Source organism: Poecilia reticulata, chromosome 20, assembly GCF_904066995.2.
Source record: "Poecilia reticulata chromosome 20, P_reticulata-male-v2, whole genome shotgun sequence".
Lineage (NCBI taxonomy): Eukaryota > Metazoa > Chordata > Actinopteri > Cyprinodontiformes > Poeciliidae > Poecilia > Poecilia reticulata.
Window position 1 is genome coordinate 18,690,318 of NC_088849.1, and position 27,099 is coordinate 18,717,416.

At 36.9% G+C, this 27,099-nt stretch overlaps 2 protein-coding genes across 6 annotated transcripts in view; both read left to right on the forward strand.

The window, feature by feature from the left end:
- smchd1 (structural maintenance of chromosomes flexible hinge domain containing 1) overlaps positions 1 to 9,180 on the forward strand; it is a 21,283-nt gene extending 12,103 nt beyond the window's left edge. The window contains exons 25-47 of the mRNA XM_008396686.3: positions 79 to 303; positions 432 to 574; positions 857 to 942; positions 1,035 to 1,153; positions 2,181 to 2,342; positions 2,429 to 2,557; positions 2,656 to 2,735; positions 2,870 to 3,027; positions 3,140 to 3,249; positions 3,940 to 4,001; positions 4,257 to 4,344; positions 4,583 to 4,714; positions 4,796 to 4,948; positions 5,023 to 5,149; positions 5,651 to 5,770; positions 5,955 to 6,040; positions 6,132 to 6,248; positions 6,327 to 6,511; positions 7,328 to 7,437; positions 7,786 to 7,856; positions 7,941 to 8,109; positions 8,195 to 8,338; positions 8,921 to 9,180. Of these exons, the coding sequence (XP_008394908.2) occupies positions 79 to 303; positions 432 to 574; positions 857 to 942; positions 1,035 to 1,153; positions 2,181 to 2,342; positions 2,429 to 2,557; positions 2,656 to 2,735; positions 2,870 to 3,027; positions 3,140 to 3,249; positions 3,940 to 4,001; positions 4,257 to 4,344; positions 4,583 to 4,714; positions 4,796 to 4,948; positions 5,023 to 5,149; positions 5,651 to 5,770; positions 5,955 to 6,040; positions 6,132 to 6,248; positions 6,327 to 6,511; positions 7,328 to 7,437; positions 7,786 to 7,856; positions 7,941 to 8,109; positions 8,195 to 8,338; positions 8,921 to 9,027 (2,883 nt within the window). The 3' untranslated portion in view covers positions 9,028 to 9,180. The remainder of the gene's footprint in view (positions 1 to 78; positions 304 to 431; positions 575 to 856; positions 943 to 1,034; positions 1,154 to 2,180; positions 2,343 to 2,428; positions 2,558 to 2,655; positions 2,736 to 2,869; positions 3,028 to 3,139; positions 3,250 to 3,939; positions 4,002 to 4,256; positions 4,345 to 4,582; positions 4,715 to 4,795; positions 4,949 to 5,022; positions 5,150 to 5,650; positions 5,771 to 5,954; positions 6,041 to 6,131; positions 6,249 to 6,326; positions 6,512 to 7,327; positions 7,438 to 7,785; positions 7,857 to 7,940; positions 8,110 to 8,194; positions 8,339 to 8,920) is intronic.
- A 1,947-nt stretch (positions 9,181 to 11,127) lies between these two features.
- The window catches only part of LOC103456942 (structural maintenance of chromosomes flexible hinge domain-containing protein 1-like), a 37,214-nt gene continuing 21,242 nt past the window's right edge, over positions 11,128 to 27,099 (forward strand). For 2 of the 5 annotated variants that reach the window (XM_081601545.1, XM_081601544.1), the window contains exons 1-34: positions 11,128 to 11,598; positions 14,582 to 14,657; positions 14,738 to 14,893; positions 14,990 to 15,072; positions 15,423 to 15,556; positions 15,680 to 15,794; positions 15,941 to 16,060; positions 16,146 to 16,315; positions 16,403 to 16,496; positions 16,588 to 16,795; positions 16,873 to 16,996; positions 17,496 to 17,673; positions 17,766 to 17,969; positions 18,058 to 18,171; positions 19,005 to 19,114; positions 19,301 to 19,383; positions 19,521 to 19,631; positions 20,027 to 20,101; positions 20,204 to 20,332; positions 20,419 to 20,563; positions 20,647 to 20,749; positions 21,876 to 21,948; positions 22,148 to 22,287; positions 22,371 to 22,496; positions 22,574 to 22,798; positions 22,881 to 23,023; positions 24,300 to 24,385; positions 24,469 to 24,587; positions 25,014 to 25,175; positions 25,526 to 25,654; positions 25,772 to 25,848; positions 26,594 to 26,751; positions 26,837 to 26,946; positions 27,038 to 27,099. In XM_081601545.1, the coding sequence (XP_081457671.1) occupies positions 11,500 to 11,598; positions 14,582 to 14,657; positions 14,738 to 14,893; positions 14,990 to 15,072; positions 15,423 to 15,556; positions 15,680 to 15,794; positions 15,941 to 16,060; positions 16,146 to 16,315; positions 16,403 to 16,496; positions 16,588 to 16,795; positions 16,873 to 16,996; positions 17,496 to 17,673; positions 17,766 to 17,969; positions 18,058 to 18,171; positions 19,005 to 19,114; positions 19,301 to 19,383; positions 19,521 to 19,631; positions 20,027 to 20,101; positions 20,204 to 20,332; positions 20,419 to 20,563; positions 20,647 to 20,749; positions 21,876 to 21,948; positions 22,148 to 22,287; positions 22,371 to 22,496; positions 22,574 to 22,798; positions 22,881 to 23,023; positions 24,300 to 24,385; positions 24,469 to 24,587; positions 25,014 to 25,175; positions 25,526 to 25,654; positions 25,772 to 25,848; positions 26,594 to 26,751; positions 26,837 to 26,946; positions 27,038 to 27,099 (4,241 nt within the window). In that variant the 5' untranslated portion in view covers positions 11,128 to 11,499. The remainder of the gene's footprint in view (positions 11,599 to 14,581; positions 14,658 to 14,737; positions 14,894 to 14,989; positions 15,073 to 15,422; positions 15,557 to 15,679; positions 15,795 to 15,940; positions 16,061 to 16,145; positions 16,316 to 16,402; positions 16,497 to 16,587; positions 16,796 to 16,872; positions 16,997 to 17,495; positions 17,674 to 17,765; positions 17,970 to 18,057; positions 18,172 to 19,004; positions 19,115 to 19,300; positions 19,384 to 19,520; positions 19,632 to 20,026; positions 20,102 to 20,203; positions 20,333 to 20,418; positions 20,564 to 20,646; positions 20,750 to 21,875; positions 21,949 to 22,147; positions 22,288 to 22,370; positions 22,497 to 22,573; positions 22,799 to 22,880; positions 23,024 to 24,299; positions 24,386 to 24,468; positions 24,588 to 25,013; positions 25,176 to 25,525; positions 25,655 to 25,771; positions 25,849 to 26,593; positions 26,752 to 26,836; positions 26,947 to 27,037) is intronic. The other 3 variants (XM_081601546.1, XM_008396827.3, XM_081601547.1) reach the window with 3 other exon arrangements.

Consider the following 27,099-nt stretch of genomic DNA (forward strand, 5'->3'; position numbering starts at 1 on the left):
GAGAACAAATGTCCCACCATTAAACTCTTGAATTACAGTCTTACAGTTTTCTGTGTTTCTTTTTGTTTTGGTTTCTAGAGTCAGAAGCATGTTGTAGCCATCACAACAGAGCTGAAGGTCATGCCAAGCTGTCGAGTCTCATGGATGGAGCTTTTCTGTGAGGGGGAGGAAAGGCTGGAGCTGAAGAATGAGGAAAAGATACAGTGGCAAGCTGGAGGGGTGCTGGAAAACCTGGTTTTTAAGCTCTATGATGAGTCTGGAAAGGAGGTGGAGGTCACCCCTGAAATAGCCTCCAACATCAAGGTGTGTTTGGGACTCACTATATAACACGTCATTGCATGCACTGTGTTTCATTTTAGTATGTTTTTTCTAATGTGACTCATTTTCTAATGCTTCTTAAGTTGATTTAATGCATCCTGGCTGTGTTTAAGGTTAACTGGACAGGAGTCATTGATCAGAGAGCTTTGATAATGGGGAGACTGCCAGATGTTCAGGTTCCCACAAAAGTCCAGGAAGAGCGATTCCACCAGGTCTCCTACCGGGACCACAGCGTGTCTTTCAGCTTTACCATTGTGTAAGTTACAAGGGTTTGTGAAACACATGAGGATATAGGAAATCATTTAAATAAATTTAAGTGATATCAGAATTTAAAGCTTCTTGTAAAAGTATTCACTGCTTGTTATTCTTTACATTTTGTTATATTAAAATTACAAACTTTATTGTGTTTTTTTTTTTATCTGAGGCTATAAACTGGAAAAAAAAAACATTGTCAATAATTGCAAAGTGAATATAAATGTACATGGTTGTCTGCATTTTTTGGCCAAAAGAAGAGATCGGTTTGCATTTCTGTTCAAAGGCCTTGTCCAGATGAACCAGCGCGACTGAAGGCAACTGTTTCTGAGAACACGGTGAAACTCGGGGAAACTGTCACCGCACCCATAAGTGAGCTTGCCCATAATCACTCAAAAGAAATATATATTTTTTAATATTTAGAGTTTTATAAAATGTGGTTCTTAATATTTTTGACCAATCAGAGTTGAAGCTTGTGGACCACTACGACAATGTCACCAATAGCCTGACCTCTGATTGTGTGACTTCAATGGCTGTGGAAGCTGAGGGTCTCGATAAATCCAACATTGCATTCATATGGGAGGTAGGGACACAAATGCACAAATGAATATGAATACACATTGCTTTTAAGGTGACTGTGAATTTAAATACTGCTATCGAACTTATTTAAGTCCATGTTTTATTTCTTTATTAATTTTTTTGTGGTGCAGGAGCTCCATCTAACCCTGAAAAAAAATCCAACTGTTCCTACATCGGATGTCAACATTTCTCTTCCTCATTTTTCAGTTTACGCAAACGTATAAATGTTAAATGTTTTATGCCTAAAATATCAGTTTTCTAATGCTAAGTGTCTATTAAGTTAGTTTGTTTCTGTAAATTTCCCCAAGGAGTAAGTGTGTGTGCATGGTTGTCTGTTCTGAGTATCTATGTGTTGCCTTATGGTGAACTATTGACCTGTGCAAGGTGGGCCAGGCCTCTCCCCCAATGAACACTGGAGATGAGTGTGGTGGCAAACAATTACTGAGTAAGCAGAATGATGTCTGCAAAACATTTATGAGAGAGTGTGTACGTACACACTCTCTATGTGTATGTACATTTAATACGTAAATGTACGTATTAAATGTGTACATACATTTAATCCTGGATTAAATGTACGTACACATAGAGAGGAGGATGTAAGGTCTGGCTCTGCTAACTTGTCACACCCTTATATACTCATACAGTATCATGAAGCAGCATTAGATTGGTTATTTGGTCTTAGTCACTCCTCTCTTGTTGCAGTTTTTCACCCAGAGCTTATCAGAATCTAAACTGTCCTACTAGACTCTACAACAACACCTTCTTTCTAAACTCAGGGTCAAAACGCCAGACCATCTGTGCTGAACTTCAAAAATTTCTTGGTGTTTAGCAGGCCGTTCTTAAACTTTGCATCTCTATCTTAGAAAAAAACTCACAAATAATTGTGTTAAAAAAGGCACTCAGGAATTCAAAAGTCAAGTTACCTAAATAAAAGTTTTTAATTTTGTAAGCAATATATAATTAAAATGTACTAAATTCTTTGCTACAAGAGAACATTCTTCTGAACCTCCCTGTATGCGTTTACTTTTAAGGAGAGCAGCGGCTCTGTTAAAGTCTCTGGAGTTCGTTTCACCTCGGGGCCCCTGGGGACCAGAGAAGTTTGCTTCAGCTACGGCGACTACACAGAACAAATTAACTTTAAAGTGATGGCCGGGATCCCCACCAAGCTTAAACTCCTCAGTGGGCCTGAGATGGTAAAAATAAAACTAACTTAACACACAATTGTTGGCTTGCAACTTAAACGAAAGCCTGCATCTTTTTGTCCTTCACTTGTCGGCAGCCTTTGCAGATCTTGAATGGTACAGGTATTTCCACGCCGTTCGTCGTGCAGTTGTGTGACGAGTGGGAAAACCCTTCCCCAGACCAGAGAGTGGTGGTGGAGACGAGAGCTTCACCCTCAACAGTGAAGGTGAGCCGTAGAGACAGTAAATAACATCAGTCTGTATCTGTCACATTTTTAAAAAATAGAGATGCAAAGAAGGATGTTGTTGAATATTGTGTTGACAGGTGACGACATCTGTCACTTCACAACCTGTGGACGCAGAAGGAAAAGCAGCCTTTACAGTTACTAATGTGAAAGGGTTAAAGTAAGTCTTGACATACTAAAAAACAATAAACGTATATTATAAGAACTACAAACTTTGAGATTTTATTTTGGGAAATGCCTTGAAGTGAGTGTGATCCAATGTCTACTTCACTTTCTGCTCTCTTCTTTCACTAGGGGGTACTATCAACTCGAATTTTTCGGGTGCTTTAACAGGAAACCCATCCCTGGTCCACATGTGAACTTCAATATCATCCCTGATCCCAACAAACCCGACAAACTTTCAGTAAACTACGACACCAGTGCAAGGTTTCTCGCTGGAGGCACATTCCCTGGTTTGTATTTCTCCAAATCCTTTAATTAACCCCTCAGGATTATTTAGTGAAAAATAATCCCACAGAAATCCAGTGAAGTGGAGTCTCAGCTGTGTGTGTGTTTGTGTTTTAGTTTTCTCTGTGGCCGTGCTGTCTGATGCAGGGAGTGCAATGACGGCTTTTAAGTCTGCTGATTTGTTCATGTGGTATTGGAGTGGAGAGTCATTGACACGTCCAAAAACAGTGAGTTGACTATAAATAAGAGAGGCAATTTGGCAAAATGCTCTATGTTGTTTTCAGAATTTTTACAAATAAAACAAAAAAAATCATGGCGTAAGCATTTGATTAGCCCCCATTATTCTGGTATCCTAAATAAAGTGCAATTGCCTCAGAAATGTGTTAATGAGGCAATGAAGTACACTTGATTAAATAACTTGTGAGTAATTTAATATTAGTATATATGAAGATGTTCTGCAAGGTTTTGGAGGCTTCCCAGAGCACAAAAATGACAAAATAGAATCATAGAGACCAAGAGCATGTGGTTGGTAGGTTTGATTGGAAGCTCAAGTGGGAACATGTGAGAAACTTTGCGATGGCAGCGTCATGCTGCGGGGATGTGCTTCTTAAGTGGAGATGGAGACTGTTGTCAGAATTCACCTTTAGGATGCAAAACATTCATCCTAACCATTCTAACGGGTCTGCAAAAGCACTATTCTCTACTAGAATGACCCAGTAAAAGTCCAGACCAAGCATGTTTTTGGATTTTTATTTATAAAATAAAATAAAATGATTAACCATTCCTCTGCTTTTTACATTTAGATTGGTCTGTGTTGGTGGGTCATATAAATAACTAATAAAATCCATCAGCGTTTGTTGTTTTAATGTGACAATCTGTATAATTTTACATCCAACTATTCCTCATCTGTTGTGCAGGCTACTGTGCTGATGTGCAGCAAACCGATGGAGAATGACAGCAAATCCTGTTATTACTTTAGGTAACGTGCCTGTAATGTTTGTCTTGTTGAGCAATGCAAAGCAATGATTTATTTTTTTTGTTTGCCAAGAGCATTGCTGGCAACTGTATGATAGTTGTTGAATATTGAGCTACAGTTCTTTAAATAATCTGGTGCTTTTACAACTTCTTGCATGTTTTTTGGTTTCAAAAACTCATTTTCTTCCAACAAGGCAGTTAATGAATCCTTCAAATCATGTAAAAAAAAAATGTGTCATTGTGGTTTGTTTCACTGCAGAGATAAAAAAATCCCACAGAGTGTTGGGACATACACCGTACAATTCTCCCTGCGGATTGAAAAAACAGAAGTTGTGTTCAGTAGTCAGGTTGGTTTGCATGTGCTTTTAATGCATTGATGCTATGCTTGGTAAAATAAATAAGTCCTGAAAAGCTAGTTGATTTGTTTTATGAAAGGGGAGAAATATGGCTCCATATTTCAGAAGGGAAACATGAAGTTATTGGCAGCTGTGACTCATTATTGACTCATCTTTTCAGAATCCTTTAAAAATGCTTCTTATTTTCCGAACAAGATATTGTTTATTAAGATTACTTTCCATCCCATAGATCATTGTAAATGTAGTGGCCAATCAACCCGTCAAGTTAGGACCTGAATGTCAGCCACAAATCCCAGTTGTGTCCTACAGCAGAGACATCGCCAACCGAACTTTAGTTGAGAACATGACTCTGAAGATTATGGTGAGCTTCAGTCCTTCAAACTACATTTTTAAAGCAGAAGTTGTTGAAATATATAATACTGATTTCCTTTAATTAATTCAGGATCAGTATGGTAATCCAACCGGGCAGAACCTGAATGGCAAGGTGTTGGTCTCCATAAAGTGTCCTGATGGGGAGCAAAGCACAAACCTCCCTCTGCTTGAAGAGGTCAGCACTGTTGAAATAAACCTAAAAGACGGAAGCACCCACATCGAAGTGAGTAACATTCCTCATCAGTGGTGTTACCATGAAGAACGTTACGTCATGTTAACAATAACAACTCTTGCCAGAGGCTGGCGATCAGGGAGAGCAGCCCTGGGGAGAACGGAAGAAGATACATTCTCATTTTCAAACCAGAAGTGGTGATGCCGCCTTCATCTTTGAGTCCTTTTGAACTTCCCTTCCATTTTTACAACGGTAAATGGTTATTAATAACAGAGCTGTCCTACTAATATGCAAATGATTTATGGATCTGTTGAAGTCAGTTTCGTGGAATAAGAATGCATTGGGAACAAACCAAAAGATTCCTCATGTTGACAGAAGCTCAATCATTTCCAACTAAATTCTCCTATGAGCATAAATGAGGGAGACCTTCATCATTCCTCAAATAATGCAAAACAATTCGAATGTTAGATCTGCAATTACTATAGAATAAGTTACAAATAACTTTGATTTTCCTTCAGTTGGAAAATTTTGGCTGCACCAAAGTCAAAGCAAGTAGATTCAGAGAAAAATAAATGATAAAAACAGAAGTAATAATGAACAGATTATTTACAAGAAGTGAAAAGGCCAGTCTGAGATTTCTGTTAGATTGGAATCAGAAATTTGTCCTGAAATCTGATCAGGCAAAAACAAAACCAGCTTTAAAAATGGGTAGTACTGCTCTTGTTAATGTTCATCTTTATTTTCACATTTTAGACTCTGAAAACCAACGAAAAGTTTCTGAACTGACGAAGAAAAAGGACGAGCTGAGCGATAATTATGAGAAACTCAACAAAAAATGTTCCTTGCTTGCCAGACTTCGTGAATTGCTTACTAGTGAGATTTCTTTCTTATTTTATCTCTACCTGTGATTTTCTTTCAGATTCTAACATTATGCATTTAAGAGGGGATTTTATGTTGAAGCTTGAAAAAATCTCAACTTGATGCATAAAACCACTTTCTAAGCTTTTTCTATCTCTGTTTGTTGCTGCAAATCATTAAAACATTTTCCTCCCACAAGAAAACGTTCTGGATGCCAACAAAAAAGAGGAAGCCCTCAAAAAAGTGCTGGAAGAAAGCAGAATACAAGTTTTGCAACCTTCATCTGTAAGTTTTGCGGATTTTTTTCTTCTTCTCTTTAAATCTTAATCTTGTGGATTTCTCTGACTCTAGCATTTCTACTCTTAACTCTTTGCAGATCCAAAATATTGACAGCTTACTCCAACAAAACGCAGATGAAAAGAAAACAATAGAGGATATTCCCAGGAGAGTGTTTCCTATGGCTAACCGCAGTGGACCAGATATTCTGGGGAAGGTGATGGAATCTTTTTAAAATAATTTTCTTTTTTATTCAGGAGCCAGGTGTCTAAATCATTTGATGTTTTGGTTGCAGGTGGGCCACCTTGCTCATATTAGCGATGAGAAAGCTGCCTTGGTCATCTCTTGGCACCTGTCTTCAGAAATGGACTGCGTCATCACCAAGACGACGGCAGAAGCTCAGAGGATCTTCCGTAGCGAATATGGCAGGCAGCAGGTCATGGCCCTCGACAGCATTTATGTGAATCCAAGAAGTCAAGGGTGAATAGTCGCTCTTTTCAATATGGAAAAGTAATGGAATTCAATTTCCTGCAGTTCTGCATCAATATAGGAAAAATGTAACAAATTCAGGAGAATATTTGTATTTTCCAGCCTCAGTTCCGTTATTTTATCCATCTATCTTCCCAATTTCATCCACATTATCCATTCATCCAGTCGCTCATCGATCCATCCGTTTATCCCTTTTTGTCCACTGTCCAACTGTATGTTCAACCATCAATCTATTATTATTTAATTCATCTTGGCTATTTGTCCATCATTCATTTTTTATCTGTCCCACATTTTCTCTGTCCTCCATCCTCTCTCCATCTTTCCACCTATTCCTGTTTATCTACCATTTTTTGTCCATCAATCCCTCCATCTGTTTAACATCCTCCTGTTTATTCACCCCTTCCTTGTGTGGTCAGTTCATCCATCAATCCATCCTGGTTTGTCGACCAGTTCAAGCATCTGTTTGTCAATTTTTACATCTACTATGTAGTTTCTGAGGTTTAAAGTGTAAATCCTGCGTGTTGTGAAAATTTCATGTGAATTCATAGTGTTTTTCTGCATTTACACCTTAAAAAGGGGTGAAAAGAGAATTGAGAACTCTAGAAAAATGTGTGTGCAGAAGTTGAGAGGTTTTTAATGGATCCATTGGAGTTTTCCAGTTATTCCTGTCTGTTTCTGAATCTTAACTCCAAAGCAGATAAAAACATATTTCACTAACATTAAAACTGAAAGCATTCAGTAGAAATTCTGTGCAAGTGGAGAAATTTGCTTTAATTGTGTTATTTGGCCCTGTTTAATTTGTTGCAGTCCTCTACCTCACATAAAAAACGGCCGAGAACTGTTCAGTCCAGTTGGGAATCCACTCTATGCAAGGAACTTGCTGATTTATACCGCCGAAGAGGAGAGCTGTGAGCACGGTGAGCTGGAATATGCTGATTTGTAGCCTCTTTAGATTTTTAAATGATGCCAAGGTCTGATCGTCTGCTGTTACAGTAAGGTTTTCCCCTGAAATCCAAACTCACACAGGAGATTCCTCCTCATGAGCATCTGTCACTAGCTGCGTTTCCAGTACAACATGTTCGAAAGATATACTTTTTAGAAAATGCGCGATTTATTGAGAGCTTTGGTGGAATCTGCTGTACATTGTCCTTCTTTCATCTAATTAAAACCATTTGAGGATTTTTTTTTTATTGTTTCATTTTAATCTAAAAAGCAGTTGGGTGTTTACATCGTATGTGAAAGTTTTTCTCATGTTTCCTTTCCAGTGTTTAAAAACATCCTTGGTAACACTATTCTGATGGACGACATAGAGTCTGCCACCAATTACAGGAAGGCGGTGAGTGAATCTCTTTGACAGATGATGGTACCATGCTAACCTCCACAGGGTTTCTTTATCCCCTAAATGACTTCTTGCTCACAGGTTATTCAGAAAGGGATCTACTGTCCCACCATATTGACCCGGGATGGGAACAGGCTCAGTGCCAGCGGCAAGTTTGGGGGCGCACAGAACAAAGCACCACATGAGGGCATGGTGAAGAAGTTTGGAGCCCCTCTACCTCAACGCTACTACGAACTGCAGAAGGAGAGAGGTGATGGATCTTACACTCCCTTCATTAACTTTTTTGTACACAGTCAGATTATGAGTATTATATTGTTATTTTTGTTGTTGGATAGAGTTGCTCATTCAATTTCGTTCAGCTTTGGAGAAGAAAAAAGATGAGGACGATAAGCGTAATAATACGATACTGAAGCTTTCTGAAACTCGACAAGAAATGGAGGAAACTAAGACGGAGCTTCAGGAGATTGAAAGGCAGCTTGGTAAGATCGTTTTTATAGAAGCACTCCATAAAATGGACCATGCTTTCCACAAACGTTGTGTTTCCTGTCTTCATACTTAGTAGAATTTTTCCACAACTTACCAGATATAGTATTTTACCTGAAGCCTTTCTGGAACTTAACAGATTACTTTCAGTTTTTTTACTAAACCTAAACATTTTCTTTAATAGAACTAGCCAAACTCTTTCTTAAACTTAACATGTACTTTTCTAGACAATGCTTTTTTTTTTTTTTTACTTAGGTTCTCGACTTAAATCTAAATCTACACACAAGATACTTTCTCAAAGCTCTCAATGGCCTTACTGTACCTGGTGCTAATCTGAACTTCCATAGAGTTTAACAGGGACTATCTGAAACTTTTGTTTGTTTTTCTGGAATTTAGCATGACAGTTCCAAAAGTTCCTGTATTTAAAAGGTACTTTTGGAACTTGTGTTGTAGATAAGTAAGTAAGAAAGTCAGTCCAGAGAAAAAGTTCCAGAAATTTAAACTTAAAGTTAACGTTAGTGTTATCATTTTACCCCTTGTTTAATATAGATTGTTCTGATGTTTTTTTTCTCCTGCAGCATCAGTCAGATCAGGGAAACGAGGACCTGAAGACATTTCAGATCCTTCCGGCCTCATGATAAAACGCCCAAGACGGAGATCCAAGGATACGCCAGAGAGGTTTTAGTTCAACTTGTGATTTTGTTGTTTTGCTGTATTTCTTTTTAATCCGTTTTGAATGTTTTAGGTTTACAACTTCTAAAATGAATTTACTTGGAAGACAGGCACATTTCAGTGAAGTCGTTGTTTCTTAAAAAAAATAAACTGTTTCCAAATTGTGTTTTTATTTGTTTACCATTTTTTCAAGTTGGCATTTGTTATTTAGAAGTGCAAAACCTAAATGAGCACATCTTATGCACATGTTTCTTATGTTAAACTGAAGTAGTCACTGCTAATGGTGTTTTTATACACCCCAAAAATATCTGGATCTTTTTTCTGTTTGTGTAAAAGAGAGTGGTCTGTGAACGTGAAAAATAGCTGTCAGTGTTGATGTCTCAAGAACTGAACAGCAGAGGATCCTGGATGATGAGTCGGGTTTGGATGTGTGAGCTTAAGAAACAACATTTTAGACAAGTTTTCAAACTGCTGGTAGATGCTGCTAATTATTATTTGAGGAAACTGCTGATATAAAAACAAACACAAAATGAAATACAGTAGAGATGTCGACATATGGACACTTTCCAAATAAATGGGATTTTGAGTTGGTGAACTTGATTTTTGTTAACTGATTGCATGTACAGCATTTGTTTAAGATTTTTAAATTTTCAGATTTAAATAGGTTTTTACTATTATATTTTTTCATTTTCCAGTCTTCCTTGTTGTTTTTTAATCAGTTTTGAATTTCTGTATTTAATTTTAAAATCTAACACATTTAAGTCTTGAACAGTTGTTTGCTTTTTTTTTTTTTGCATAGAGACATCAGACTCCATCCATAAACCTAACTCTAGATTCTCATTAAAGGTGTAGTCACCCTGTTTCTAAAATTGAGGGCCCTCTGATTATTCATATATTTTCTCTTCAGTCATTCTTGTTTGGGTTGTGAACATTTAAAACAAGTTCTTCCATGTGGCTCACTGTATCACTGCTGTGGTTCTACATTAAGTGAAACAGCGAGCAGTATGACACAAACTGTTTACCAAAGAGAAACGCAGCTCCGGATACTTTCTCAACCTGGGAAATTACAACACCTGCGGTGTGTTGTAATCATGTATGAAGAAAAGAAGTTAAATACTTTCATCTTCTTCTGTCTCCAGATGACAATAAAGATTAGAATAGTAATTTTACCAAAACATAATACAACTTATATGAAATCTGAAATTTAGCCAGGAAGCTGATCAAACTTCCCATGTTTCTTTAACACAACATGATAGGAACAGTCACTTCAACCATGTAGGGCATGCTGCCCATCACGATTCCACATCCTTGGCAGCAGATACTCCACCCCCGTCATGAAATCTGAGCCAAAGAGCAAGTAAAAAAACAAAACTCCTTGAATGTGTAAAGAAAGATCAGAAAATGAAAGACTAATCTAAAACTGAAACACAGAAAAGTTATTAAAGTATAAAGCTGTAAGAAAACCTGTTTTACTTATTTCTCTTATTTTTCAGATTTCAAGATAAAATTTTGACATTCAGATTCACCATATGTTTTTTCGGTCTATTTCAAATATATCAATCAATCAATCAATCAAATTTTATTTGTATAGCACATTTCAGCAGCAAGGCATTTCAAAGTGCTTTACATAATTAAAATAAAAACAGAAATAATCAGTGAGAAAGAGAGAGATTTAAAAAAATAAAAAAAATAAAAATAAAATCAAAAAACATTACATCATTAAAACATCGAAAAGAAAGAAGAAGAAATTAAAAACATTAAAGACAAAAAGATGGAAGACATCAAAACCGGCACTCTAACCCTAATTTAGCCATAAGCAACTCTAAACAGGTGAGTTTTAAGTTGAGATTTAAAAGCACCCAATTGAAGCACAATATTGAAGGTCCTTTCTGGGCACCATACGTTTGGGCCATTGCTTTATTATTAACAAAAGAGAAAAGATTGCAACAAAGTAAGATGCAAAATGTGAAGTGATCAATTTTGTCAGACTTTAACTTTTGTCTTTGTTTTCAAGTTTGCCATTTCCCTGTACTAATTGAACAAACATACTTCCCACTGATACTTAACCAGATGTAATCTCCTTGTTCTATCTAGTATGAGTCAAAGTCATTGCAGTCAGCTAAAGCTCCATGTTATCAGAAAGCACAGAAAATAGGTGAAACCTACAGACAGCAGAAAGAAAAACTCTCTGCACAACCCAGGTGGGTGTCTCTCAGTTGCAGTAGGTGTTTCTGTGTTGAGTGGGTGGATTCTAACAGCAGAACTTTAGCCACAATCTCTGAATCAGGAAATGGGCATTTCATGATAGAGAGACTCTGCTCAAAACTAGATAGAAAACTAGTTCCATTGAGATTTGATCAGTATTATGATGTGGAACAGAATTAAGAATAAAGTTTTTATGTTTTCTTCAACTTTCTATTAAGGCCAATCTCTAAACATCACAGTTTTACCACACTTCCAGTCTCAATGCAGTAAGAAAGACAAGATGATTCAAGTGAACGACTGCCGCTTTGAAAAGATTGTCAAGAAAAATTTGGAAACCAGAGGTTTGGACTTCAATGGCTTTGTGCAAGTTGTTCAAAAGGTAATATCTCTTCATAGGTATTATTTTGGCGATATCAGTTGCATTCATATTTGCTAAACTATGAATGCATTTAAATATCTCTGGGAGAGGAGAATTGTAAGACTGGCTTGGCACTAGAATCACCTTGGTGTTACACTGTAACAGTTAAAGCAGCTAATTGTTTTAAGATCTGAACTCAGTATTGTTACGTTTGGTTTTTTTGAGTTCTGAGAAATCGTTGATGCATGCAGACACTTGCCTTGGCGCCATTTTAGTAATTCAGGTCATGACAAGTTGAACTCTTGTTTTTACAAACTCACAGTAAAAACTGATAAAATTTAAATTATGTTTTCACCTTTTACAGTTTGGGATTACTTCAAATGTTTTTTTTAAAGTATGTTAAGTAATTTTAAAAATATTTAAGTATTTTTCAGTTCACTTAAACTGAAAAATACTTATAAATAAATTTGTCTTATCACATAAAACATTAAACATCTGGAAATTCCCAACTTGAAAAGTATGAGATTTGCTTTAATGCTAAATTTCAGCACTAAAGAAGTATAACTATAAACTTAGATTAACATTTCAACGTGTTATGGTGCACATTAATAGTGTTATTGCGCAACACCTCCCTCCCCTTCTCTCTCACTCTACTTCCCCTTCTCAGAGGAGGGAGATGTGCAGCCAGCTCTCCATCTAACGGGTAATTTGAGTTTTCTAAATCTGATGGGATTTTACCCTGTACAGAACTGAGTAAACTCTGTTTAAGCTGGCATCGAGAAAGACTAGCCTGGTTTCTAACGACCTCCCCCTCCAGATGTCCCACCCTTCTTCACCCTGTGAATTAGCCAGATTGAGCAGCCTGCAACCAGCTAGTTTCACAGAGCACACCTGTTAACGGTCGCTCTTTCTCTTTTTTACAACGTGCACTTGTTACTGAACCAGGTTGGTTTTAGTGACTCGGGTGAGTCCCAAGGGTGTTGTTTTAGTTTTGGCTAAAAGCAACCTATAAAACCTTTCTACTTTTTCCTCCCAGAATCAAACTTCATAGCTATTTTACAACCATCAAAGAACTTTAAGGTGACTCATTAATTGAATGTCCACAACATCTTTTAGATTTTCTTAAATGCTAATTATTTTATTAGTAAGGCAATTTTGCAAGGGTCAGTACAGCTTAATACAGTAGCAGAAATAATCAGATAAGTAAAATCAATAATCTAGCCTATCTTTCCCTAATGCTGACACTGAGAACTAAAAAGGGGAAACTTTGAGAGAGACGGACAGAGTTTGGCATTTTGAACCCCAGAACTGGCCTGATGATGAAGAAGGTGTTGCAGCAGCAGGAGGTTCCCAGTACAGGAAGAGTACTGACTTAGAGCGGCAGGTCTCGGGCCTCAGGGTGACTTCCTCATGCGCGTAGAGGTTCTCAGCTTCTTGTCTTGCAGCTCTGTAGCTCCCTTCTCCTCGTCTCACAATCTTCCTGGTCCCACGGAAGGAACACACCAGTTCTTCCTCTTTGCCTTTGTTCTTTGCCTTTGTCTTTATCTTCATCTTTGCCTTGGTCTTTGGGGGTCTAAACCCAGCTGTTGAGAGAAGTGCGATTTGAAGCCACATGTTGCGGGGCTAACGGGTTGGTCCCCATGTGCAGAACAGTCTCCGGCTCTGTGGCCCCGGCTCTTCTTCAGCTGCAGAGTTCTTTGTCCATCTCCGTCTTGGCTCGAAGCTGCCTGAAGGATCCAACCAAAGATTCCTCTTTTGCACCCACCTTGTAAAGGGTTTATCCACCCTTTTGGTGCGTTTACATTGGCTAGCTTTGTTGCTGTGCCTGTCTCATTGGCTGACTGCTTGGACAGATGATCTCATATCCATCACCTTGGAGAAGTTATGTCCTGATGTCTGTTCTCTTTTCTTAGAAAAGTTGAAGTTTAGCAATAAGGCCTTGGTCACCTCTGCTCTCCTATCGGTTCCTCTTTTCCCCTGACCTTCCACCTACCATCTACCTCCAACACAACATCAGTGACCTTTAATTACAGTTACAACATTTTACACCTTTTCAAGTTCAATGTCAAAATCACATTTATAACCTTTTAGTTTCTTTGATTTAACATTCATTTATAATGTTATAATAACCATAACTTATTAGTTACTCTTGTTATAATCACAATGTGAGTTATTACAGACATTTCTGAAAAGAAACCAATAATAATCCATGATTGTAATTATCTGATACCATGTTACAGTTACTTGTTTCACCTTTAAGTACTTCCACAAGTGTGAGAGCAAGTGTAAATATTCTTATAATCAAACCAACATCAACCACTGGTTAAACCAATATTAATTATTGGCATAATTATAAGTCATTATTTTAAGTATTTTACTGTGGGTTTTATCCAATCTCTCAAAAAGTTTAGATTTTATTCTTTAAAAACCTTTAATGCATTAAAATAAGGAATGGTCTGAACTATTTTTAGCCTGATGCAAGACAGAAACTTCCCCTTTCTTCAGGAAACCAGCTCTTCCTGTTTCATGACTCTCTTTCTGCCTGACTTTGATTTTTTATGATTAAATAGAAAAAAGTAGAATTAAAACAAAGTTTGCAGGACACAATAACAACACACACAACCAGATTCATTTTATTACCGTCTGACTCTACTGTTGGGTCTTGATGTCACCTGTGTAATTAATTTTAAGGTAATTTTATTTATTATTACTATTAAACTAAAATCTCCAGCATGGGGAAGTGGGATGAGCTCGACTTTTCTCGACAATAGTGAGAAACAGAATAGAAAACAACGAACAAAAATTATGTTTTAGAATGTTTCGAATTCTTAATTAGCATTTTAAAATCATAAAATCAGGTCTTCCTGTCTTCTTCCTGTTCAAACATGGGTGAGCACCACTGACCTAAACTCAATAAACTGCAAGGAGTTTTCATCCCACATCAGTGTCTGTTCTCAAAAATTATTTAACTGGATCTTATGTCTTTTTTCATTTGTTCCAACAGGAATTTTCTGTCCCTTCAAATGAGACATTTGTGTTGACCACAACTGACAGAATAATAGTGGATGGTGAAAAATTAGGTAAGTAAACCTGTTCATGTTTATGAAACAAAGGAAGACACTAATATAAACATGGAATATTATTCTTTCACTCATTTCAGATCAACTAAAAGATGGCACAACCCTCTATCTTCTACGAAAAATAGACCAAGTCCTGTTGTCTTCAGTTGAGGAGGAGATTAACTTTGTCCCTCACTACAACACACTGATTGAAAGTGGGGCAAATGAGTACTTTATTGAGGGCCAGAAATCACTGCGTGGGTATTAATGTAGTCAAAGTGATGTCATAATTTGTAAATGGGGAATGCAGGTTATAATCTTAATCATTTGGTGTCTTTGTGTCATTTTTTCAGCCTGCGCTCTTGCTGAGCTGGTGGACAATGCTCTTTCAGCAACTGCAAAAAACTCTGGAGTCAGGAGTATAGAGATAAGGCTGGTTGGTTCTGCTTTTTACTTTTAAAAGTTTCACTGTCTTCAAAGTTTTTGATATATTTTTTAGGAGTGCTAGATTAAAGAAGAGTAAGTCCATAGTAACACCATGGCTTTTAAACATTTATTGGCAAATATTTTGAATATTATGTGTAAATTTTCCTTCCACTGTACAATTATAAATTTGTATTAACACCTAAAATCCCAATATAACACTGAATAGTTTGTGGCTATATTGAGACGAAATGTAAAAGTTTTGTGTGAATGTTAAAAACTAAGCAAAGTAGAAACCCCAGAATTTTGTTTTAATAATTCTGTATAACTACTTGGGTGTTTTTTCCTTTCCTTTCTGGACAGTTTTTTAACAAAAGATTTGGGAAGCCTGCTATCATTGTGTTGGATAATGGGTCTGGTATGACCTCCAAGCAGCTCAATAACTGGGCCATTTACAGACTCTCTAAGTTCACAAGGGAAAACAGCACATTTGAAAGGTTGTATTTTTTGTTGTTTTGAAAAAACCTTCTGAAAAAATTAACTTTTCACTAATCTGTTTAAGAAGAACCTTGATATATTACTTGTTCATTTAATTTCTTCTCATTTATGGTGGAATTTAGTGAAGTAGAGGGAAGTGATCCACCTGCTCATGTACCTCGCAGTCTCAACAGTGACATTTCCTTTTTCGGAGTTGGAGGAAAACGAGCCGTTTTCCACATGGGGGATGCTGTCAGAGTAAGTTCATTAGCATTTTGACATCATTCCAATGGAGGAATGAGGGCATTTCAAAGTTTTTCTTTATTCAGTCAGTTTAAATTTGTAAACAAAAAAAAAACATACATGGAAAATAAAAAGAAGTATACATGTTTTGCGATTAACAGATGATCAGCAGACCTCTGGGCTCTCCAGATGTTCATGAGTTGGTTCTATCAAAGGACGAATTCCAGGAAAAGGCGCAGAAGAAACAGGATGTTTACAGAAGCAAAATTCTCAACAGGATGGTGAGGGCTTTTACTTTTTCAAATAAAAAAATGCTGGAAACTCTGGAAATGTTGATGTGAACAGGACAACTTCTCCATCTGGCAGCCTGGAGACGTCTCACACATAACAGATGATGAACGATTTCTTCGTACCATCATCGCTGAAGAAACTCAGAAAGAGAGCTTCACTGTGGTTGTCATCACAGGAATCTTTCAGGAGCACATCAATTACCTGAAATTACCTGTTCGCTTTAAGGAGTGGACCAGAGCGCTCGCGTGAGTTTACTCACCCACCTGATATAAAGTCTGTACAAGTCTAATGTGTGGGTCATGGTCATAATGTTTGTTTTTCATGGGTTTCAGTCACATTTATCATTACTACATTCATGGGCACAATGGAAACTGCAAAGCAGACGTCTCTCCAACATCAGATGACCTCCGAAGAATTGACATTGTTGTAAGGCTGATCACAGTAATTCTTATCTGGTTTGAATATTTCTGTACGTCTTTAAAATATTTTAATGTTCCATTTTCTTTAAATTCATCAGGTGACTTTGTGGGCTTCCAAAACCCCACAAAAGATGAATCTCAGAGAAGTGGAAGACGACATGCAAACTCTATTCATAAATGCAGCCAAAGACACATTTGAGTTCAGGGCCGAATCTCCAGATGGCGGCATTGTGGAGGGTGTCCTTCGATATCACCCGTTCCTCTATGACAGAGAGACCTACCCTAAAGATTCATGTGTTAATCAAGGTATTCACATGTAATGTGGTTGATAATTCACTATAGGAATACGCATTTCACAAGAGGATATCGTTTGTTTGTTTTAGCTCCTGGTGAGAATGATGATAATAATGAAATGGAGTCTGAAGCCACAGGTCAGGCAAGAGGAAGGAGGGACATCTTTGAGTGTTTCTGGAATGGACGGCTCATCCCTTATACCACCATTCCTGGGTAAGTATTTATTTGTTATGGGCATGAATTTTCTTTTTAAGGCTATGTTTCTAAATGCTTGATAAACTTGTTTTCTTGGCTGTCTTAAATAATACTACTATATAATTAATTAGTCAACCAGTTATATTTATATCTATCAGTTGATAGCAAATACATGTTCCCAGGATACATTATGTTTAAATATTTCTCGCTGTGACTTATATCTATCCAACCTATAAATCAATCTACATTACAGAACATATCTTATAGACACTGAAAAAAATCCCAATGATCAAGAATCAAAGTGTAAATCAAAATGTAAATAAAACTTGACAGATAAAATCATTTCATGATAATGTTGCATGAACAAGAACCAAATGCATTTCAATGATTTTATGACATTTCATCAATTAATTTTGATGCTTCTAACCCTCCGTATTTGGGGATAAGTGTATCAAGTTATTATTCAGTGTTTGTTTTTTCATTCTTGTCTTTTTTTATTATTATTTTTGTATTCCAGATTTCACTGGTGCCAGAAGAAAGGATCAAGATTACCGGAAGAGTGCTATAGCCGCTTTTCTGGGGTGCTTTTCACTGATGGCAAATTTCGTGTCAGTGCAACCAAGCTGAAATTCATGGAACTGGAAAAGGAGTTGGAGCAACGGGGCACACATTTCACCCGTGTTTGTCCTATTCAGGTAGCCATATGCCTTATTGTCATACTATTTCATAACAGAAACAGATTTTTGCCATTCCTTCAGGTGACCAATTGTTTCTGAATGTTTCACAGAAATCCTCAAAAAGAGGGGACATTCAGAAAGAGTTTACAAATTGGCTACAAAACTGTCACGAGACGCTCGACAAACAGGTGAAATTTATTGACTACAAAGAAACTGTGACACGATCAGAAGTGCAGGCTAAGAAAAAGCAACATCCCTGGGCAGTTTTCTCCTCTATTGAGCAACACGGCAGACGATACACTGCAGGGGACATTGTAAGTGCTTCCTAAATTTAACATAGGTAATAATAATGTAAAGAATATAATAATTTATGTTCTTCTTTGTAAAATGTTTTCCATGCAGGTAAAGTCCCAGAAGCCAGCACAAATTATTCATGGTACCGTGTTAAAATTCTTTCTGCATGGAGCTCATAAAGGAGACGTGTTTGCCACAGGCGGAGAAGTGGAAATCAAGCGTGTAAGAAAATAATCAATTCTTTTTATGAGACTTACTGACTGAAGTACACAGATGCACCCATCATGGATAGATATTTCGATTCATTGTGTTTATTTATGGGGTGTAAACTCTGAACAAGTGTCACACTGAGTACATTACAAGACAAACAGATAACATATAAAGAAACATAATTTTACCAATCCAGTCAGTCAGACAGATAAAATGCAGTCAAATTAATTTTACTGAAACTTTCCTTTCTAAGAAAACCGTGCTATTAGAGGGGACGCTCATTGACTTTATTGCAATCCATCCTCCTGACAACAGAAAGGCAAACTTGCCATCAGCAGGAAAAAAATCCCCTACATGATCTTGTTCAGTATAAATGGCCATTTGTTAAAACAGAGCAGATTAAAAAACAAAGAAGCAGTAGTCCACAAGTACAGAAATGTAACTTCTGAGAGAAAAACCAAAGTTAGTATCAGAAGTGACATAATAATAACATAACACGAGTGAGTTTGCGTGACAGAGAATTATCTTTTCATTTTATGTTTTGTGGTATCCTTCATATCCTAACAGTTTGCCAAAATATTTTCCATTCCTCCTTACAGAGCTGGTTTTACTAAGTCAATTGTACCAAGGCATTTTTCTGAAACGATCTAAATTCAGGGGTTTGGAGTACATTCTACAGATAAAGTTGGTTTGACTAGCACAATTATTGTTAATTTAATTTATGTGAATATGGAATAATCCTCAGCATAAAGAGAAATAGCAATTCATTCAGTTTTGCAAATCAGTTTTTTGACTTGCTTGAACTTATTTGCAAGATGTTAATGTTTTAAAAATCTAATTTGTAGGAGCCTCAAGGACTTTATGAAGAGATCACCAAGGTCATACCCATTGCTAAGATTGACATGACTGCCACAGATGAAAACATCAAAAACCACATTGAGAATGAAAGAAAGAAGTAAGATAAAAACTAGAGGAAATTTTAGTTTTCCAAAGTGGATTTTTTTTTGTTTGTATGGAATTTAATTTTATTGAAACAAAAATGTATTTATGTTATTTCTTCATGCTTTCTCTTGTCTTAATACGGTGCAGCCTTTTCAAGTTCACAAAATTCTTCCTTAAAAAAATTCTTTATTTTTTCCAGGCTGCCAGATCGCCTAAAAGTTGACTGGCCAGAAGGCAATGTCTTGCCTGAAAATGCTGTGTTGCCTGCTGGGACTCCAATAGGTAAAATATTGTGGTGTCCGCATGCAGGTTTTTTTTGTTGTTTTTTTTTCAATCAACATGTTAAACAGAAAACATAATTTTTAATTTGGCCTAAAGAGTCATGTTCGTTCATCTTCATTTGTGAAACTTTTTCTCAGGACCTATTAAAGTTGAAATTCTAAACGGCAATGGAGACTCCATCTCCTCGAGGATTCAGACAGGGACCCACGGGATACAGCTGAATGTTTCACTCAAGGTGGTGTTTAATGGTAGGATTATCTGAATTTATAATAGAAAATAATATTCATTTTTACTACATTTGAAGCTAAATCAGTTCTTCAGGCAAACCAAGTTTGTTATACTGTACAGTTTTAAAGACAAAAAGCAACGACAGTGCTGAGCCTTTAACTTTCCCTTAGCTCAGCCTAAATATCTTCAGTTTGGAAGTTCGGTTTTATACTTGACTCTATGAAAGTGGAACCCAAATAATTTGAACAACTATAAGCCCTACAGGAGTGAGGGAGCAAGAGAAGGAGAGAGGAGGGGAAAATGAAGGAGGAATGGAGAAAATGTCTGAGAAAAATTTTTGTGAGAAGTGTGGTTATGTAATCTTGTTCTTTGTAACTTATTCAGAGAATAAATCATTGTTTGTTTTCATGCACAGGTGCTACAGAAGACAAGGTTCTTTCTCTCACTGCCTCCTATATATCTAAGAAAGGACATTTTTTCACAGAAATTGGTTTGTTTTCTTTTTTAGTTTTATATTTTTGATAACCCATTTTTGATTTTTTTTTTTTTTTTTTTTTACTCAAAGATTCCTAATGACTGCTGTGCTCTGCAGGAAACTTGCACAGGTTGGGGAAGTACACACTGACTCTAACTACTGTGCTAAGTGACACCAGTAAGGGAGTGCAAACAGTCTACGGTGGCAGAGAGCTTCCAGAATACAAGCATGAGTTTAGAGTCAAAGGTAAAATTAATTTGTGCTGCTAATTTATAAGAGACAAACTTTTAGTTTCCTTCAGATTTAGATCTAAGTGATTTTTGTCCCTGTAGAGGGATTTGCAGAGAGCTTTTCTGTTGGGGAGCTGAGTTCTTCTTTTCGTGTGGGAGAGCCGTTTGACATTCCTCTGCACATGAAAGACTGTTATAACCACACAACAAAACCTCCTCCCAATATCAAACCTGCTCTTCAAAGCAGGTGGGTCATTACTCAGTATTTTGTTTATTAGTACATTCAGTATTTATTTTATTGTTTCACTCTGTCACCACTTTGTCCTTTAGTGGTCTGGAACTGAGTTATGAGACAACAACTTGCAGTGGGGTCTTGTTAACCATCCAAGGTGTCAAAGCCAAGGGAAAACTCCCAAACTACGCCTCAGTCAAGGTAATTACCTTGTTAGATCTCACTGCAATATATTTTCACACCCCAACACAGTTGAAAGTTTAAGGGTTACGAAGAGAAAAAGAAATGTATCAAATGAGAAACAAGGGAAGCTACAAATGTGTGGCTTTTTTTAAAAACTGACATCTTTCCTTCAATATTTACAATATCATTGTCACTGCATGTTTTCTAATGTTGTGCACCCCAACCTAGAAAACAATGCACTTCTTTCTGAGGTGTTTAATAAAACAGTTGTCTCAGTTGTGTGTTTGTTTCACCAAATATTGCGTCAAAATTCATAACTCAAGAGTTGGGTCAGAAATTTACCGGAAGTCTACAGCTTGAACACTTCTGTTGGGTCAGGGGTTGGGTAGATTTACCCAAACGGTTGGGTTAAAGACAAAACTTGGAAGAAGCCACGCCCCTCTTCACAAGCCTCCATTTTCAACATGACTGCATATTGGGGTTCTCCTCTACTTTGAAATAAGACATGGTAAGTAAAAAGAAGATAAAGTTTCAACGTGAATAGGATTTTATAAATGAATAGAATGTATTTCGAACATGTTTGATATTTATTTTTATGGTTATTTAAAATATGACGGTAGGTAAATAATTTTTTTTTTTACCCAACTATAGTGGTATAATAATCCGTGTATTGTGTTATGTTTCAACCGTGGCTCTGTGGGTAGAGTAGTGGTCTTGCGATCAGAAGGTTGTAGGTTCAATTCCAGCTTCTTCCTGCCATGTGTCGATGTGCCCCTGGACAAGGCACTCCACCCCAAATTGCTTACTGAGCTGCGTATGAGTGTACAAATGTGTGTGCATTTGTGAGTGCAAATGGGTGAATGTGACTCCAGTGTAAAGCGCTTTCAGTAGCCAACAATGACTGGATAAAGCACTATATAAGTTCAGTCCTTTTACCATTTATGAGTTTCAACCCAATTTTGGGTCAGTTTAACCCAACGTTTGGTTAGTTGCCATGACCCAATGTGCTGGGTCAAACCATCAACCCAACCCAGTTGGGTTAAAACAACCCAGCGTTGGGTCGGTCCATATTTGACCCAGCGCTGGGTTACGAATTGGGTTACTTTTAACCCAGCACTTTTTACTATGTATGCATTTTTTTCAGAATTATGACATCAAAGTGACACTGCCTCGGCTTAAAAATGACACACAGACTGTGAAAATCTCTCTTCATCCTGGTAAGACTGCTTTTATTAATAATTCATAGTCTCCTATCTACTTAATGGATACTTCATAATTTTATAGTCTTGTTACACTGTTTGTATTTCCTTAAATAAAAATGTCCTGTTCCATAAGTAAAAGAAACGCTAAGTCTCAGAAACACTTGCTTTCTGTCAAAGAGTGAATCAATTCTTCAATTAAATATTAAAATCTTAGGAAATCCTCATTCACTTCTTGTGAAGTCTAAAACAAACCCAGTGGAAGTGGAGAATGGAAACCCGGTGAGTTTTGAGATTGAAGTCCATGATGAGGTTGGTAACATCACTCGCTTCCCCGGACTGAAAGTTTACTGCCAGGTATGGACATATGCAGACAACCATGAAGGTTACAGAAATTCCTCAGCTTTAGATTTACGTTTGCTGTGCTTTTTGTTTTTCAGATTCCTGGGTTGGATTTGATGGAAAAAGACTGCAGCGCAGGAAAAGCTGACCTTGAGACAAAACCTGTAAACCACAAAATTGTCAATGGAGAGCCGCAAATACTTGAAGCTAGATTTGAAATACCTGTAAGTTTAGGAAAAAATGTCTCAGCAGTACACTCTCAGTTTCTGAGTGTGCTCATCCTTTCACTGTTTTCTGTTAGAGTCAGAAACAGGTTGCACCAGTGACTAGACAGCTGATGGTCATGCCCAGTAAACGGATCTCGCGGATGGAGCTTTTCTCTCAGCGCGAGGAAGAGCTGGTGTTGAAGAACAATGAAAACATAAAGTGGAAAGCCGGAGGAGTGCTGGAGAAGCTGTTTTATAAGCTGTATGATGAAGCTGGAAGAGAGGTCCCAATTACTGCTGAAATTGCCTCCAATATTAAGGTGTGTTAATGTATTGCTTAGGTTATAATTCTTAAGGCCACTTCTTTTTTTGTCATTATTGAATGTATGCTTTCTGTCTAAGGTTACATGGGGAACAGATGTTGATCAGAGAAATCTAGTAAACGGCTGGCTACCAGATCTACAGGTTTCCAAACATGTGGATGGAGAACACCTGTACCAGGTCTCCTACCAGGAAAAGAAAGTTTCTTTCTGCTTCAGAATTGTGTAAGCTCAACTCTATGGTTGTGATGTTGTTTCTGAAAGAATTTCCAGGCTTTTCTGAAAAGAAGTGCATTGAGGAGAATGTCAGTTAATGTGTGTTCCTGCTAAGTACATATTTTAAACAGTATTTTTGGTATATTTTAAACAGTTGGTTTTTGCCAATAAGTTAATGTTTTGGGGTGTCTGGAAAGGGAGCCGTTTGTAAAACCTCTGTATCAGAAAGCACTGCCCCTCACCTAACAATCCAAGCTGAGCTCCAGAACAATTGGGTAGCTTGTTTTACCGCTGTATGCACTGTCCAATGGCTGCTGGAAAAGACAAGTGTTTTGTTGTTGATTCACCATCCAGAAACCACTTGCTGCATTCTTGTTGGTTGTGCTATTTCTGCTTTTCAAAGATGTATGGTTGTGTAATTGTGCAACTGCCATTTTCAAATGCAAATGTAAATGTTGAGTGGGGGGTTATGGCCAGCAGCAGCTTTTTTGGATTTAAAGTGACTAGAGGTCCAAAAACAGCTTCTTCTGAAAGGAGATCAAAATAGGCAGAATTAACCAGATTAAATTTCATTATCTAAGAATGATTTTTGCAAAAAATGTAACTAACATGTTTAGCATAGCCCATACATCTATCCTAACCTGTTCAAAGACTTTTTCCAACCTCGTTTTATTGAGCTTGTAAAAAATCTAGGTCAATGAACATGAATGTTGAAAAAAAAATGTTTTATTAATTTATTTTACAGATTTAATTTGTTGATATTCTAAAAAGTACTGACTTTTATTTTTGACTGTTACGCATTACGTCTTCTTTCTACATGAATGCTTCCACAACAAAGATGCAGTTTTGCTAATTCAGCCATGAATTAGCTAAATTCATGGCTAATTGAATTCATGGCTGAATTCAATTAGCCATGAATTGAATATTCTAGGCTATGGATAAATAGCCTAGGATTTAGGCTATTTATCCATAGCCTAATCCTATGGATACAATAGGATTTAGGCTTTTGAGTACAAGTCATTATTCAAATACATTGGTCTTAAATTGACTCGCTATGGACACCTGCTGAGCAATACGTACAATCCTATTAAATCAGAAACACTGTTATTGCCAACTGGTGCATTTTATAATAATTAATACTGTCATACAAAAACAGAGGAAGTAATTAACAGAAGGTTCTTATAGTGGATATTTGTTACATTTATCTATTGCTCAAGCAGTCCAGCTTTACTCTTAAAATTATGTTTGATTTTTTTCAAATGTACATCTTTATTTTGTTTTATAGGCCTTGTCCTGATGAACCAGCAGGGCTAAAAGCAACTCAGCCTCAAAGCATTGTGAAACTTGGTGAAACCTTATCCGGAGACATCAGTAAGCTTAAACGTAATAATTTAAAATAATGATTACATTTAGCTTCACGTTTTGTGACTTTATATCTTTTCCTTTCCATACAGAGTTGGAACTTGTGGACCAGTATAATAATGTAACCAAGAAGCTGACCTCCACTTGTGGGAAATCCTTTTCTGCAGAAGCCGAAGGTCTTGACAAAACGAGTATCGACTTCAAATGGAACGTAAGAACACAGATGCTTGAATTAAAATTCAAACCAATGTTTGTATATAATTATGCATCCTGATGTTTTAATATCAGTTAAATATTTAATTACATGACCCTACCACTACCATGCTTGGCATTGTGTTCTTGGGTTGTATTTTTCTTAGTTTGCTCTTTGTGTTTGTTTATTATTTAATTTGCCCCTTAGTTATGTTTATTTTTATTCTTTGTGGCTGCATGGATATCCTTATGGTTTAGCTACAATAAAATAGAAAGAAACTGTTCACAAGGAGAACCAGATCAGATCAAAACATATAACTTCAAACCAGTTTGTTATAAAAATCACAAACTAGACCAGAATGTTAACAAGGGCACAATTGTCTTCAATTATTGTGTTAATGTTTTCAGTAAATGTGAAGTTAATAAAGTCCCTCACTGTTTTTAGGAGAGTTGCAGTTGTGTTGTGGCAATAGGAGTCCGTTTCCACTCAGGGTCTCCTGGACCCAGAGTGATTTACTTCCACTACAAAGAGTTTACCAAAAGTGTCGTTCTTGAAGTGACAGCAGGAGTTCCTTCCCAAATTAAACTGGTCAGCGGACCGGAGCAGGTAAAATATTAGAAAAAAATAGTTTTTTGTTGGTTTGCTTTGAAAAACCCCTTCTCTTTTGATGTTGGCTGAACATTAGTGTAGTGAATTTCTGTCTGTTGCAGAAAACTTTGAGATGTGCTTTTGCGTGTGAAACTCTTTACTCTCCAGCCAACTTTAACTAACCACCAAGATTTTATGGGAGAGCAGAACATCATCACATTTCTCTGTGTGTTGTCCTACTATAAACTTGTGTCTGTCCAGGGTATATCACGACTTTGACCTGTTGACGGCTCCACCACAAGATTTTAAACAGAAAATGAGCAGCTATCACAAACATATAATTATTTTGTAGTTTTTGTGCTTCTCAGCCCTTGCAGGTTTTGAATGGTCATGATATTCCCACACCATTCCTTCTCCAGCTGTGTGATGAGTGGGGAAATCCGTCTCCAGACGAGAACATGAATGTTGAGATAAAACCTTCTCCTGTGACTCTAACGGTTAGTTTGAAAAGATGTTATTAAACACATCAAGCTATATACAGCTACATAAGCTGAAAATTCATAAATAGAGCGCTCTGCTGTTTTTATCATTGTAATAAAATCTCTTTGTATCAGTTGACAACAGAGGTTTTAAATCCCATGGACACAGAAGGGAAGACCTGCATCAAAGTTAATCAAATAGAAGGATCAAAGTAAGTCTTATAAACACGTCTTGTACCAGATTTGTTAACTAGTTTCAAATGCAGAAAATTCTAAATGTGCATCATTTTCAAATCCTGCTGAACTTGATAAATAGCAAATGTGTTATATTGAGATTGTCTCACTACTAATATCATAGTATTCTAAATGATAAAGCTCTAACATTTAACTAAATATTCAGCAACTGCAGAAGAAACAAATTAAAAACTAGACTTTTAATTTCACATTCTGGCCTTTTTAAGTCAATAAAACGCTTGATTCTGGTATTTTTACGTCTCTACTGATTTCTAATCATAATGTGTACATGCTTGCTTCCTCTTAGTGAGTTTTTAAATCATTTAGAAATGTATGTCTCTCCTAGTAACTTTATCTTACTATTACTATTGGCATTAATGTTTGAAATTGTTCACAAAACAGTTTCTGTGCTGCTGTCATTTCCTGAACCCATGTCGTAAACTCTCAATGGGTTCTTTATAGTTCCAGGTGAAGGTGGAATTAAATGGAAACTTAGACAATTGGATTTGATATATTAAATCCAACCTCTGTTTGAAAACCCAGCTTTGTTTACAAGCTGTGTCCATAATGAGCTCGATATCTATAATAAAGACTGGTCATAACTTAATGTGTGCTACCTAAATGTGTCAGATTATTTCATTAAACTTTTCCTATGCCGTTGAATTTGGACAGAATCTCTGTTCATCACAAGAACAATAGTTTTATACTCTTTTTGTCCACTAGAAGGTACTATGCGCTGGAGTTTAAAGGTTCCCTAAATGGTAAATCCATCCCTGGTCCATCAGTGAACCTCACTCTCCTCCCTGATCCCAACAAACCTGTTAGACTCTCAGTGGACTTTGACAGAAATGTCAAGTTTTCTGCTGGAGGCAAATTTCCAGGTTTGTATTTCTTAGTCCTTGGCAGACTTTTTTAAATTTATTTTAACAGTGCAGGAAATTTAGGTTTGCTGTGTATGTGTTTCAGTTTTCTCAGTGACGGTGTTTTCTGAAGACGGGAGTCCGATGACAGCTTTTAAACCTGCAGATCTGTCCATGTTGCTGTGGGAGGGACCGCCATCAATGCGTCCTGCAACGGTAAATGACTACATATGATCAAGAGACTGTACTCAGTGTGTCTCATATTACTATAATGTTATAATATTCCTCTTCTTTGGCCCCTATGCAGATCACTGAGCTAAAATACAGAAAACCTGTTGAAGATGAGAGGAAGGACTGTTATGAATTTAG